Here is a 13,513-nt window from a genome sequence, read left to right on the forward strand (position 1 = left end):
TGCTCTTGTAGGGCGGCCCAGTCCCCTCCCAGGGAGCCTCATTTCCGCCCTACTAGGGACAGGGCGGGGAAGGTCCAGCACCCATCCACGAGCCCTAGTTGGGAGCCCTGCCCTATCCAGATTGGAGCCCCGCCCCCGCCCTATCCGGGAAGAAGCCCGCCTCCATTCAGAACTCTCAGTTGGGGGCCCACCCCTATCCAGGCAGGAGTCCTCCCGATTCAGGAGCCCAATCCCCACCCGCAACACCCTATCCGGGGAGGAGACCGCCCCCAGAGAGGAGCCCGCCCCCGACCTATCCGGGGAAGAGTCCTCCCCCATCCGGGACTCCCAGATGGGAGCCCCGCCCCCAGACAGGAGCCCCGCCCTCGCCCTATCCAGGGAGCAGCCCGCCCCCTGCAGGAGCCGCACGCTGGGCGGGCGCGCTACTTGCAGGTGTGCACGTCGTAGACACGCGAGCACTCCTGGCAGCTCACATAGCAACACCAGTGGAAGACGCAGTGGCACTTCTCGCGGCGCCTCTCGGTGCGCGCGTTGTGGCCGCGGCCGCAGCACAGCAGGTCGCAGCCGTCGATGCCGTGCGAGCTCACGTTGCAGGTGCGGTCGCGGGTACCGAACGAGCCGGTCTCGGGGTTGGGCTCGCAGAAGTTGGGCGAGGCCTCGTAGTAGACTAGGTCGCGGTCCGTGGGCACCTTGAAGTAGGTGTAGCGCGGCCGCAGGGTCTCCACCCACCCGCGCGACTCGCGGTGCTTCTCCACCACCATCTCCGAGGCGCTGTCGTACTTGTCTTTGAGGAAGTCGCCAATGGCGCGGAAGTCGGGCTGCGACCACCAGCAGGTCTTCACCTCGCAGCTGCCCGACAGCCCGTGACACTTGCACTTGAGGTGCATGTGGCTGGCGATGGCCTGCAGGAGCGCGCCAATGAGGGGCATCAGGGCCCGCCCAGTGCAGCTAGTATGTGCGGGGTGGGGGGGGGGGGCTCTCCCCACCTTCCCCGGGGCTGTGCTCTTGGCCTGTGGTCCCCCCGCCCCATGTTCTCCTGGCAAACTCAATGCAACCTGTCTGTTCCATAAAGTCCCCTCTCCATGCGTCACCAGTGCCACCTCTTGAGCCAATGCCTCCCCTGGCCGACCCAAGATCACCGGAGGGCACCTCCGGTGCCTGACAGCTTCACCTCTCTCCTTGGCTGTGTCTTATGACTGGGGGAGGGAGGGAGGGAAGGGACGGACAGTAATGATCAGGTTCAGGCATACAGGAGGGAGGACATTAATTCTGACCTGGAGAACCCAAAACCGCAGCCCAGAGGACGTGTACAAGGCCTGGTGGCAAAGCTGGGGGCTGAACTGAGCACGGATAATGGGGGTGGCTTGAGCAGAGCCCCTTCAGGGCCCAGAAAACTGGATTTATGGGGCTGTAAGGGAATAGGAAGAGGAGGGAGGTAGTGCAGAGAGACAAGGCTGGGGGATCTTGGGGTCTTGAGGAATGTGTTTCTTTCCTTCTCTCTTTTTATTTTTATTAAAAAATTTTTAAGTGTATTTATTTATTTTGAGAGACAGAGAGAATGAACAGGGGAGGGGGCAGAGAGAGGGAGAGAGAGATCCCAAGCTGGCTCCACACTGTCAGTGTACAGCCCCATGTGGGGCTTGAACTCACCAACCATGAGATTATGACCTGAGCCAAAACAAAGAGTGGCTTACTTAACCAACTGAGCCACCCAGGTGCTCCTCTTTCCTTCTCTCTTTGAGGGAAGGGATGGGATTGGGGGTGAAGGGGCCTGTGACTCAATCCGAACTAAGGTTGCACTGCCCACTGTGGTGGGCACCTGCCACCTGTGAGCCCTTGAGATGTGGCCAGTCCACAGTGTGGTGTGCTGTATGTACAAACCAGATGCTGGCTTGCACAGAGTCCCCAGGCTTCATGCAAGAAAAGTACATAAAATATCCCCTTCACTATTTTAATATCGATTGTGACCATTATGGCACTGATAACACGTTGGTTGATATACTGGCCTTAATAAAATTTCATGGTAAAACTAATGCCACTTGTTTCCTCTTTAAATGTGGCTACTAGAAAATGCATAAGTATGTATGTGAGTCCCATCATACTCCTGTTGGACAGTGTAAGGTGGGCTCTGTGTCCATACGTGAGTCCTGTTATACTCCTGTTGGACAGTGTAGGGTGGGCTCTGTGTCTGTACATGAGTCCCGTTATATTCCTGTTGGGCAGTGTAAGGTGAGCTCTGTGTCCAGATGCTGCCTGCACCCCGTCCCCCTCACCTACACTTCCCTCTCATACTGGCCCTTTCCGGGGGTATCTGTAATGACTGCATCCCTCCCCTCAGTTAATTTCTGTTTCATCTCCATTTTCTTCTTTTCTCCAGAGACCTCTTCAGTCTCTTTAATTTTACTTTTGTCAAAGTTATACATGCATATACTTTAAAGAGACCAAGAGTTCCTGAGACTTGCTCCCACGACCATGCACACACAGCACCTGACTGACCGGCCAAGGCAACAACTTGTGCATCTTGCATCTCTAATAGAATGTTTGCTTGCTACTCCTTGAGTTTGGGGGGTTCGGCAATGTCTCCCCTCTCACCATGGAGGGTGGGAAGCCAGCTCTTTATCATCAACCCAAACGTGCCAATGCACATCTCCCCAGCCCTCTCCACCCCAAAAAACTAAAGCAGAATCCAGTTACATGGATATCGAGTGCTGATGCTATTGGAACTGTGTTCAATGTCATACTCAGCTGAGCCCTGTTGTAGGGCATGATTACTTTTTCTTTCCTACAAAACTTTCTTGTTGCTGTTTTTAATGTACTTATCACGGATTCAGACTCAGATTTTCCCCAAACTGTGTAAATATTCTCTTCAAGATGTTCAAACATATCATGTATTCTAAGATTTCACCTTCTCGGAGACATCTCTTTGAGAGACTTTCTGGTAAATTTTGTGAAATGTGCATGTCTGAAAACACAGTTTTTTCTACTTGAAAAGTTGACAGGATGGTTTAGCTGGGTATAAAATTCTTGGTTTACAATATTATTTCCCTTCCGAACTCTGAAAGCAGCACTCCATTTTTATTCCAGCTTTCATTGTTGTTCTTGGAAATTCCGATGCCATTTTGATTCCCAATCCTTTGCATGAAACCCAAGACTTGGAGGGCTTCTCTGTCATGGGCTGTGAACTTCATAATGCTAGGTCTTGGTATGGGTCTCCTCTTTCATATGCCAGTCACTTATTTGGGCTGTTTGGTCTGAAACTTGTGATCTTCAGTCCTGGGAACCTTCCTGCCTTCTTTGCTGATTTCTTCTTCATGTTCACCATTGACTGTCTCTGACAGAACCTTCATATTCTCCATTCTTTCCTATTTTCCATCTCTTTGTTATTTTCCTCTACTTTATAGAAGAGTGTCTCAAGTATCTGCCAACCTTTATGCTGGGAGATTTGTTTCTGCTATCCTACTTTCAATTTCTAGTGGCATTTTTTCCTTCTCTGAATATTCTTTTAATTTAACATCCTGTTCCAATTTTATGGAACAGTATTTTATATCTCTGGGTATAGTGGTTTTTTTTTTTTTTAACTCTTTTCTTTCTTTTTCAAAACAGTGTTTATTTATTTATTAGGAGAAAGAGAGAGAGAGTGCAAGTGAGGGAGGGGCAGAGAGAGAGGGAGAGAGAGAATGCCAAGCAGGCTCCATGTTCAGTGTAGAGGCTGACTCAGGGCTCAATCCTACAACATGATCCTGAGATCATGACCTGAGCCAAAATCAAGAGTCAGACACTTAACCGACTGAGCCACCCAGGTGTCCCTAAAATTGTTTCAATTTTTTTTTTTAATTTTTAAAATATAAAAACAGGGAGGGGGACAAAACATAAGAGACTCTTAAATATGGAGAATAAATAGAGGGTTACTTGAGGGGTTGTGGGGGGGATGGGCTAAACGGGTAAGGGGCATTAAGGAATCTACTCCTGAAATCACTATTGCGCTATATGCTAACTAACTTGGATGTAAATTAAAAAAAATAAGTTAAATAGAAAATATATAATCTTCTCACCCAACATGGAGCTCGGACTCATGACCCTGAGATTAAGAGTTGCATGCTTTACCAACTGAGCCAGCCAGGTGCCTGAAATAGTGGTAGTTTTGAAGTTTTCATCTCTCTTTACAATGTCTCTTTCCCATAAGTTTTGTTTTTGTTTGTTTTGGTCTTTAACTTTGTGGTTGCAGGAGGCCTTCCTCAGATGTCCTGTGATCCTTGGATGTCTGCTCATATTTAAAAGCAGGATACCAGGGGCCCCTAGGTGGCTTAGTTGGTTAAGCACCTGATTTGGCTCAAGTCATGATCACAGCTTGTGTGTTCAAGCCCCATGTTGGGCTCTGTGCTGACAGCTCAGAGCCTGGAGCCTGCTTTGGATTTTTTGTCTCCCTCTTTCTCTGCCCTCCCCCACTCATGCTCTGTCTCTCTCTTTCTCAAAAATAAATAGACATTAAAAAATAAAATAAATAAAAGCAGGACACTAAACATCTTGTTGGAAGCTCATGTGCTTGGTGGAGACTTGTCAGGATGGGCCCTCACTACAGAGTGACCTGGCTGTGACCATGGGGGAGTCCCAGGTAGGTATCTTTAAGTCTCCTCTTGGGTTGGTCCAATTCCCAGGGGAGAATCTTCTACTCCTGTCTGGAGGGTCAAGCTTCACCGTGGCATATGGAGACTAGGAAGAGAAATGCATGTGTAGATGGGGACTACTTTCACTTGGGAAACCAGGCTGTGCTTGGTGTCCCTCAGTCCAGACACACTGTGCTTTGCCCTTTTCAGAGACTACATACCCAGACTTCTGCCATTGTAAAGGACGGGTGTTTCCTGGATGTAAGGAGATGGACAGAAAACCTGGTGGGTTCCGAATTGCTTTTAAAATAGATGATCAATCCATTTCCTGTTTTTAGACCCAGTATTTGTCTATACTTTTCAAGGCACCTGTTACTAGTAGTTCCTGGGTTGGCTGTCAGAGTTCTCCTCTACTGGTTTAAGATTCTGCTTTCTCCTAAGACCCAGTTATTCATGGATCTGCTTCTCAGTTTGCAAACTCTGGCTGCCATTGTTAGGTACTGCTTTCCACGTTTTCAGGAGTTATCATTAATTTATATGTTATGTCATTCATTTGTTATCATTTTAGTGGGGTTCTGGGAGGTTGCAGAGGGAAATGCTTATGTTCACTTTGTTGTCTTTCACTGGGATTTCTCATACATCTTTCAGTTCTACAATTGTGATGTAATTGTTTCCTAAATATATTCTACGCTTTTTATAGTTTCCAGTTCTCTGCTGAAACATTCAGACTCGCATTTTGGCTTTGTAAACCTAAATAAGCATGTATATTTTTTCACAATCTGTGTCTCGTAATTGTAGTATCTGGAGTCCCTGTGGACTCATTTCTGTGATTTTTGCTGATGATCACTCATTCTGTCACCAGCTTATGTGATAGGTTATCTTTGATTATGTGCTGGACACTGTGGTTGAAAAATTATTTGTAGTAACATTTTTTAAACATTGAATAAGGTTATCATCCTCCAAAGAGGATTTGTCTGCCTTTTTCCAGGTGCATGGGAAAACCAGCAATTTGGAATCACCATAATTTGTTCTCAGATCTTGGGATTTTTCTAGCCTGCACATGTGTACAAGGGCTGGGCTACTTCTGGTTTGCCTTTAGTCCTCAGGATCCCAGGCTAAACTGAGGAGTGATGTCCTAGAGATAGCACCCTTGATGAGCCCCTTTGGGGCTCAGTCGATTAAGTGTCTGAGTCTTGATCTTGGGTCAGGTCATGATCTCATGGTTTCTGGGATTGAGCCCCATGTTGGGCTCTGCGCTGACAGCATGGAGCCTGCTTGAGATTCTATCTCTCCCTCTCCTTCTGCCCCTCCCCCACACACTCTCTGTCTCTTTCTCTCAAAGAAAATAAACTTAAAAAAAAAAGAAAGAAAAAAGAAATCTTTGCCTACTCCAAGGTCACAGAGATGTTCTTTCATGTTTTCTTCCTAACATTTTTGTTTCATTTTGTTTTACCTTTTGCATTTGGGTTTGTAATTGGCTTTCTATATGGTGCGAAGTAGGAGTCAGGTTAATTTTTTCCACCATATCGTTATTCAATTCACTGAGCACCATTTATTGAAAAGAGACTATTTTTTGCCTGCACTGGACTCATTGTCCTTGGGATAAGTCAGGGGACTGTATACTAGTGGGCTTCCTATGCTTTTAACAGGGCACTTTCACATCTGACGGGGTGCTTTGTGCCCAACACGAAGATGAGTCACTCATCTTGTTTTCTGTTGCTGGCAGGTGAAGCCGCTGGTTCCAAGGCCAGCACCATCTTTGTGCTGCTCAATCTGCTGGAGCCCTCCAGGTCTCCACATGGATCCCCTCGCATAGGCAGTCAGTCCTTCGGGCCCAGTTCTTTTGAACAGGGCTCACAGAGCCCTTCACGGCTTGGTCCCTGTTTCTCTGTCCCTCCTCTGCTTTCCGTGTTCTGTTCTTCCAGACAACCTCACTTGCAGTCCTGTCCTATACTGTGGGCTGCCTGAGGGTCTCCTGGCCTTCCCCCAACCTAGATAACTGCTGGTTACTTTGCACATCTCCTCTCAGTGCTACTGCCAGCAGGAGGCTTTTTCTGAGATGCCAGCCTGGAGTGTGGCCCCTCTGCAGTGCCTGAGTCACCTTGAGAATGTGCATTTCCTTATCACAGAACTTCCCTACGCTGTGCTGTAGTGGCCTCGCTGTCTTCCTCCCTGGACTTGTGGGCACTCCTGCAGGGCAGACCCTTATCCCTCCTGCCTTCCAGTGGCCTTAACTGCACCGGGCTGTTTCAGATGGCCTTGCCACCCCAGTCAGCCCTCCCACAATACTCCCACCAAACCACACCCTGCAGGGAACCAGGTCATACATCCTGCCCAGAAAGCTTCTATTTCTCTGGGGCCTCAGGAATGTGGCCAGAGGGGTTTCCCAGTGCATCCCCCAGACCCCACAGGCCCATGGTAGGATGCCTCCCCACTGTACCCCCAGGATTCACTGGGCCTGGATGGATGACCCCCTGTGCACCCCAGAGTGTGCAGGGTCATGGTCACAGCCACTGCCCCATGCTCCCCCAGGACGAGCCAAGAGCTGTCAACATACCTGGCGTCCAGCCTCATTGTTGTGGCGGTTCATTGCAGAGCGGGCATCTGGCCGGTTCTCCCGCGCGTCTGCAAACTCCCGAGACACCATGCCACCGAACTCGATGTCCTCGCTGCAGCCGCCCCACTTCCAGCCCTCACCCGGGGAGCCCTGGTGGCGGCTGCTGCAGCCACAGATAGTGGCGGAGCCCTCAGCACAGGAGCGCGTCACGGCAAAGGCCACGCCGGCAGAGGCAATGGCATGCACAAAGGCGGACTCCCGGGTGGCTGTGGAGAGAGGCAACAGGGTGGGCAGGACCTGGCAGGGCTGGGGTGGTGAAGCCGAGCCCTGGGCATCGCCGCCCCTTTCAGGGCAGGGCTCTGGGCACCTGGGGTGGACATGGGTGCTGGAGGCCAGGCAGGGCTGCAGGGGAGAGGGGTGCCCTGTGCCCAAGGAGGAGGGTGGGTATTGGGAAAAAGTACTTGGAGGGCCTACGGGCCCCAGGAGAGATGCTGGACATCATTCCCCGCGAAGAGCCACAGGGACCCCTGTAATATGAAGGTCAGATCAGAGCCAGTGCTGGAGAGGATGTGCAGAATCTGAGCCCTGTGCACTGCTGGGGAACTTGGTGCTGCATCTAGGAAAGCAGTTTGATGGCTTCTTGCAACCCTATGCGTACCAGGTGACCAGGCCACTCAGCTGGGTATTCACCCCTTGAGGAAATGAGGTGGTCACAGAGACCAGGGAGCAAATATCATGGCTACTTTATTTGTAATAGCCTCAGCCTGGAAGCTTCCAAATGTCCATCAACAGGTGAATGGACAGAAAACTGTGGCACCAAATCAGTAAGTCCGGGGACATGATGAACCACACGGTGACTTGTCAGCAATACCGTGTTGTGTGCTTGAAACTTGCTAAGAGGTCTTACATGTTCCAGTCAAAAGAGAAACAACTGTAACCGTGTGGTGTGCGTGATGCGTAGTCACCAGACAATCATTTTGGTGATCGTTTTGCAGTATATACACATGCATGTGGGGATGGGCCCGACCTGGCCTTCCATGCCGGGCATGGGGCGTGTGCCCTGCTGTGTCCCCGCATCCATCCTGGGCAGCAGGCCTGGACGGTGCTGGGGCTCCCAATGGCTCCTGTCACTGTCACAGGGATGCTGCTGCCTCCTGACCCACATCAGTGCCCAGGGGACTTTGGTCCTGGGAGGGGGATGGGCAGGGAGGCTTCACCTTGGGAGGGGGATAGGCAGATGGGGGGGGCATTGTCCTGGGAGGGGGATGGGCAGGGGGGCTTTCGTCCCAGGAGGGGGATGGATGGGGGGACTTTACCCTGGGAGGGGGATGGGCGGGGGGGACTTTGGTCCTGGGAGGGGGATGGTGGGGGCTTCACCCTGGGGAATCAGCAGAGGCTGTAGCCTACCCCTCACTCTTCCTCAGGCTTGCCTGCCCCAAAGCCCAGGCAGGTGGAGGCAGGGGAGCAGTGAGGGTTCCAGCCAGGAGCATGCACACACTGAGACTCACTCAGCACCCAGCACACCTGTCACTGAAAATCCCACATTTATTCATCTGGCACTGCCCCCCCTTCCCTGTGAGTCCAGCCTTCAGCATCAGCCAGCTGCACCATCAGAGGCTCCTGGTTGGAACCTACACTCCCAGCCTGCAGCTTCCCCCATCCACATGCATGTGCCACATGTGTTGCACACACACACACACACACACACACACACACACACACACACGCACGCACATGCATATGCATGCACAGCCATGCAGGCAAACACACATGCACATACGTATGCACACACGGGCTGTGCCTGGTCCCTTTGGAGTTCCTGGCCTTATGTCCTTGCTTCACCTGCACACGGGCCTCCCCCACACTCAGCCCTCATCCTTCCCTCAGGCTATTTCCACTGCTCCTCTGGTCACGTGCACCTGCCCTGTCCCTTGTCTGCTCTTCAGGGTACGGGCCTTGCAATCCCGGTCCAGTCGGTGCCTGGCCCAGGTAGCTGTCTCCTCAGTCCTCTCCCCGGCATGCAAGCTCCCTGAGGTGGGGGGCTGTGTTTCGTTCATTTTTGGTTTCCAATTCCTGTAGATGGTGGGTGGGGAGTGAGGGCCCGGTCTAAGCAGAGGGCCGGGCCCTGGGCTGTACCGGGAGGCCCAGCAGGGCCAGAGCCTACCCTGGACAGGCCTGTGCCGTGAGACTGGATCTCCACCCCTGCCCACTCAGCATCCTTCCCTGCCCCTTTTCCCGACGGCCAGCCAGCGGCCACCTCCCCCAGATGCTTGATGCCTTGGCCTCACTTTGCTTCCATAATACGGCCAGCAGTTCTCAGGCAGGCATGGAGTGGCCTTCTGTGGGCCCAAGGCACGGTGAATAAAGGCCAGTGTGCTCTGGTTGTAGACCCCCTGCCCTTCTGCCCCTGCACTCCAGCAGAGCCACGCCTTTGTTTTGCCTTCCCTGAGGGTGGGCTTGGCTCCTTGGGTCCTCACCCCTCCAGAGCCCAGGCCTGGGGCTGCTCCTGCCCTCCAGGCAGGGCCATGTGGGCTGCTGGGCCAGGCAGGTGTTTCCTAGGTATTCCTGGATCTCAGTGCACACAGCCGGGTGCCTTCCGCCCTCTTGCTGCTTCCAGCTGGCTGAGGGCCCCCTGGTGGCCCTTCTCCAGGCCCTGGGTACCAGCTCCTGCCCAGGGGGCCAGAACCGCTCCTCCTGGAGAACATGCCTCCCCTCCTCTGAGATAAGCAGAGAGCCAGCGAGCCTGGGGCCTTGCACCTTCCTTGAACAAGGGTGTGGCTGCTTAACAGGCTCAGGCAGAGGGGCCAGGAGGGGCCAGGTCACCAGACACACTTGAGGGGAAGGGCGTGCTCAGGGCAGGGGGAGGGGTCTCCCTTGAACTTGGAGGAAGAATTCAGTCCTGCCCTGCTCTCTCACCAGCCGGCTGTGTGACCCAGCCCTGGCCTCCCTCCCCTGTGGGCCTCAATCTCCCCTACCCAGTAAGGAAGGGGCTCGTCACACATGAGGTCCTGAAGGCTGACGGTACCTTGTAGCCTGCCTCCAACTTGTTCATGAGGAAAGGAAGCCTCTAAGGAGAGGCCACAAGACCCATGGCCAGAAAACCATGAGAGCTTGTTCTGGCAAAGAGAGTCTGCTTGGAAATGGAAGTCACAGCGTCCAAGCACTTTGGGACGGCCGTGCCCTGACTTTGCAGACGCCTGGCCCACCCCACCTTACCTGAGGGGTTGGGGCTGCGGGGACCACAGCAGCAGACAGGTGGCTGACGCAATGTGCCTCCTGAGAAGATGCTCCAGGGACACCATGGAGGCCTTCTCAGCAAAGAATCAGGAAATGTCAGATAGACCCAAGAGGCCTGACCTGGTTCCTCCTAGTCTTGTGGGCATGAAGGGCCAGGGCCAGGCATACCCAGGATGGGATCCCAGATGGGTGGGAGAATGGGAGAAACCTGGGAGTGTAGTTATCATGGACGGATCTTTGTGCTGATGGATGCAGCTGGCTTTGCTAGCACTGGGGATGTCTGAGAGCGGACATGGACCCTGAACATTGCTCCTGCCACATTTCTGTATGTCTACAATTCTTTCTAAAGAAAAAGTTAAAAGGCATGCTGAGGTCATGGAGAAGGAAGACCGCCAGCATGTCCAGGTGACACCTCACAGTGGCAGGGACATCTGACCCAGGGGTGTGGGATTAGGCTTCACTGGGGCAGGAATCACAGGGCATGCCGGAAAGTGTGTGTGTGTGTGTGTGTGTGTGTGTGTGTGTGTGTGTGTGTGTGTTGGATAGAGAGCCCATTGCTTTTATCAGATTTCCACAGGTCATGAGCCTAGTGGCTGGAGTAGGAGGAGGTAGGACAAGGCTCCCCTGAGGCTGTGCGTGGGGAGGACACAGCGAGGACTCCAACCAGGGTCTGGAGCCCTGGCAGCCGCCCCAGTCACAGGAAAGTTCTTAGCCACCGACAGCTGCTTTGTCAGACGTTTCTGCTTCTGTTTACACAACAGAGGCAGCTAGGGAGTGGGAGGGGAGCCATCACACCGTGGGAAGGGAATCACATCTTTGGAATGAGATTGGAGACACCTCCATCATGTCACTGTCACTGGCAATGGGCTGTGGCAGGTCAAGAGAAGAAGAGGGGGCGTAGGCCCCTGGGAGGGAAGCCAAAGGGCCAATGCTGCCAGTTTGCCAAGTCCCTGGGACAGAGCCTGCATGAGCCTTTGGAGCTGCTCAGGACTGCCCTGCTGGCCCCAGGATTCTTCTTCACACCCGTGAGATGGGCTCTGCCTCCCTGGGTCTCAGAACTTCAGGACTAGACCCATCTTGCTTCCAGACTCGGATTTCACAGGCTTGTCAAACACCAGAGATCATTTGAGGACTGAATTAGGACTGCCAAGGCTTGTTGCTTTTCCATGAGAGTATAAGATATGTGAAAAATGACTATCATAATTTTGGAGGTGAGGTCAGGGTTGGAAAAAGGAAGAAGAAAGGGAATTTAGTGGCAAAGTCATTCTGTGAGTTAAGCATCCTCCATGCGGAAAACCATCTTTGCCAGAAATTTGCCATTGTTTCATTACTAGTTACGGAGTTCATGCAAAGTATCAGTGATCTATTCTTCCTTCCATTCATCTACCATCTATCCATTTATCCATCCATCCATCCATCCATCCGTCCATCCATCCACTATCCATGTATCCATCCACCATCCATTTACCCATCCATCCACCCATCCACCATCAATTTATCCATCAAACCATCCATCCATCAATCCATCCATCCATCCATCCATCCATCCATTTATCCATTCTTCCACCCATCCACTATCCATGTATCCATCCACCATCCATTTATCTATCCATGTACCCATCCACCATCCATTTATCCATCCATCCCTCCATCCATCCACCATCAATTTATCCATCAAACCATCCATCCATCCATCCATCTGACATCCATCCATCCATCCATCCAACCATCTATTCACCCATCCAGCATCCATGTATACATACATCAAAACATCCATCCATCCATCACCATCCATTTATTCATCCATCCACCATCAATTTATTCATCAAATCATCCATCCATCCATCCATCTATCCACCATCCTTCCATCCATCCATCCATCCATCCGTCCATCCATCCACCATCCTTCCATCCATCCAGCCAGCCAGCCAGCCAGCCATTTACCCCTCCAGGATCTGAGAGTCTATAAGAAGCTATACACTAGGCTCAGAACTAGGAATATGAGGTGAGTAAGATGTAAGGTGCCCATTCTCAAGAACCATGGTAAGAAATCTGCAAGATAGTGATTGCTGCTCTCTCTGATGAGATCTCTAACAGCCCAGGCTTTTGAAAGTTCAAGGAATTACCCATCTAATCGTTAATTAAGTAGAAGCTGGATGACCCACTATCAAGTGGAAGGAATCCCTGCATTGGCAAGGCGGAGGGTGAACCAGGGGAATCCTGCCTTTAGTGAGAGACTCTACTGTTGTGGATCAGGTTCTTTGCTTTGGGCTGTGCTAAGTCACCTGCCTTTGGGATCTTACAGTTTATGAGGAATAGAATAGAAGAAACAATGACACACAGTGGCAGTGTGAACTCTGGGGCAGGCTTGGGATGGATGGATGGGTAGATTAACTGGTGAGTGAGTGGCTGGCTGCCTGGCTGGATGAATGGGTGGGTGGGTAGATGGGTGGTAGAAGGATGGATGGATGGATGGATGGGTAGATGAGTGGATGGATGGATGGATGGATGGATGATGGATGGTGGACAGATGAATATTAGATGAATGGATGGGTGAGTGGGTGGGTGGGTGGATGGGTGGATGGATGGATGGAGGGTGGTGGGTAATGAGTGTGTAGATGGTTGGATGGATGGGTGGATGGATGGATGGATGGGTATGTGGATGGATGAGTGGGTGGGGATATATATTGGATGGATGATGTATGGGTGGATGGATGGATGGATGGGTGGATGGAAGGATGGTTAATGAATGGATGGATGGTGGATGGATGGATGTATGGATGGATGGATTTATGGATGGGTGGATGGATATAGACAGATGGATGGTTAATGTCTGGGGCAGCTGAGGGAGTCCCATGTGATGAGAGGTGGGTGTCTAGCAGAGGGCAGGGAGAGATGTCCAACAGGCTCCATCACAGCTAGGTCAGTGGGGCACTAGGTGTCACCTGTGAGATTGGCTTCGGCAGTTACTTTGCTTCCCTGGGTTTCAGAACTTTAGAACTAGGCAACTTAACAAATTCTTGCTTCCAGATTTGGGTTCCATGGGCTTGTCAAGTATCAGAGATCATTTGAGGACTGAATCAGGATTGCCAAGTGTTGTTACTTTTACTATTTC

The 13,513-nt window shown here is 51.8% G+C and overlaps 1 protein-coding gene across 1 annotated transcript in view; it reads right to left on the bottom strand.

The window, feature by feature from the left end:
• Positions 1-362: 362 nt before the first annotated feature.
• The window catches only part of WNT3A (Wnt family member 3A), a 40,857-nt gene continuing 27,706 nt past the window's right edge, over positions 363-13,513 (bottom strand). Inside the window, exons 3-4 of the mRNA XM_042905348.1 lie at positions 7,162-7,427; positions 363-902 (exon numbers count right to left, since the gene is read on the bottom strand). Of these exons, the coding sequence (XP_042761282.1) occupies positions 423-902; positions 7,162-7,427 (746 nt within the window). The 3' untranslated portion in view covers positions 363-422. The remainder of the gene's footprint in view (positions 903-7,161; positions 7,428-13,513) is intronic.

The sequence above is a fragment of the Panthera leo genome, chromosome A1, assembly GCF_018350215.1.
Source record: "Panthera leo isolate Ple1 chromosome A1, P.leo_Ple1_pat1.1, whole genome shotgun sequence".
Taxonomy (NCBI): domain Eukaryota; kingdom Metazoa; phylum Chordata; class Mammalia; order Carnivora; family Felidae; genus Panthera; species Panthera leo.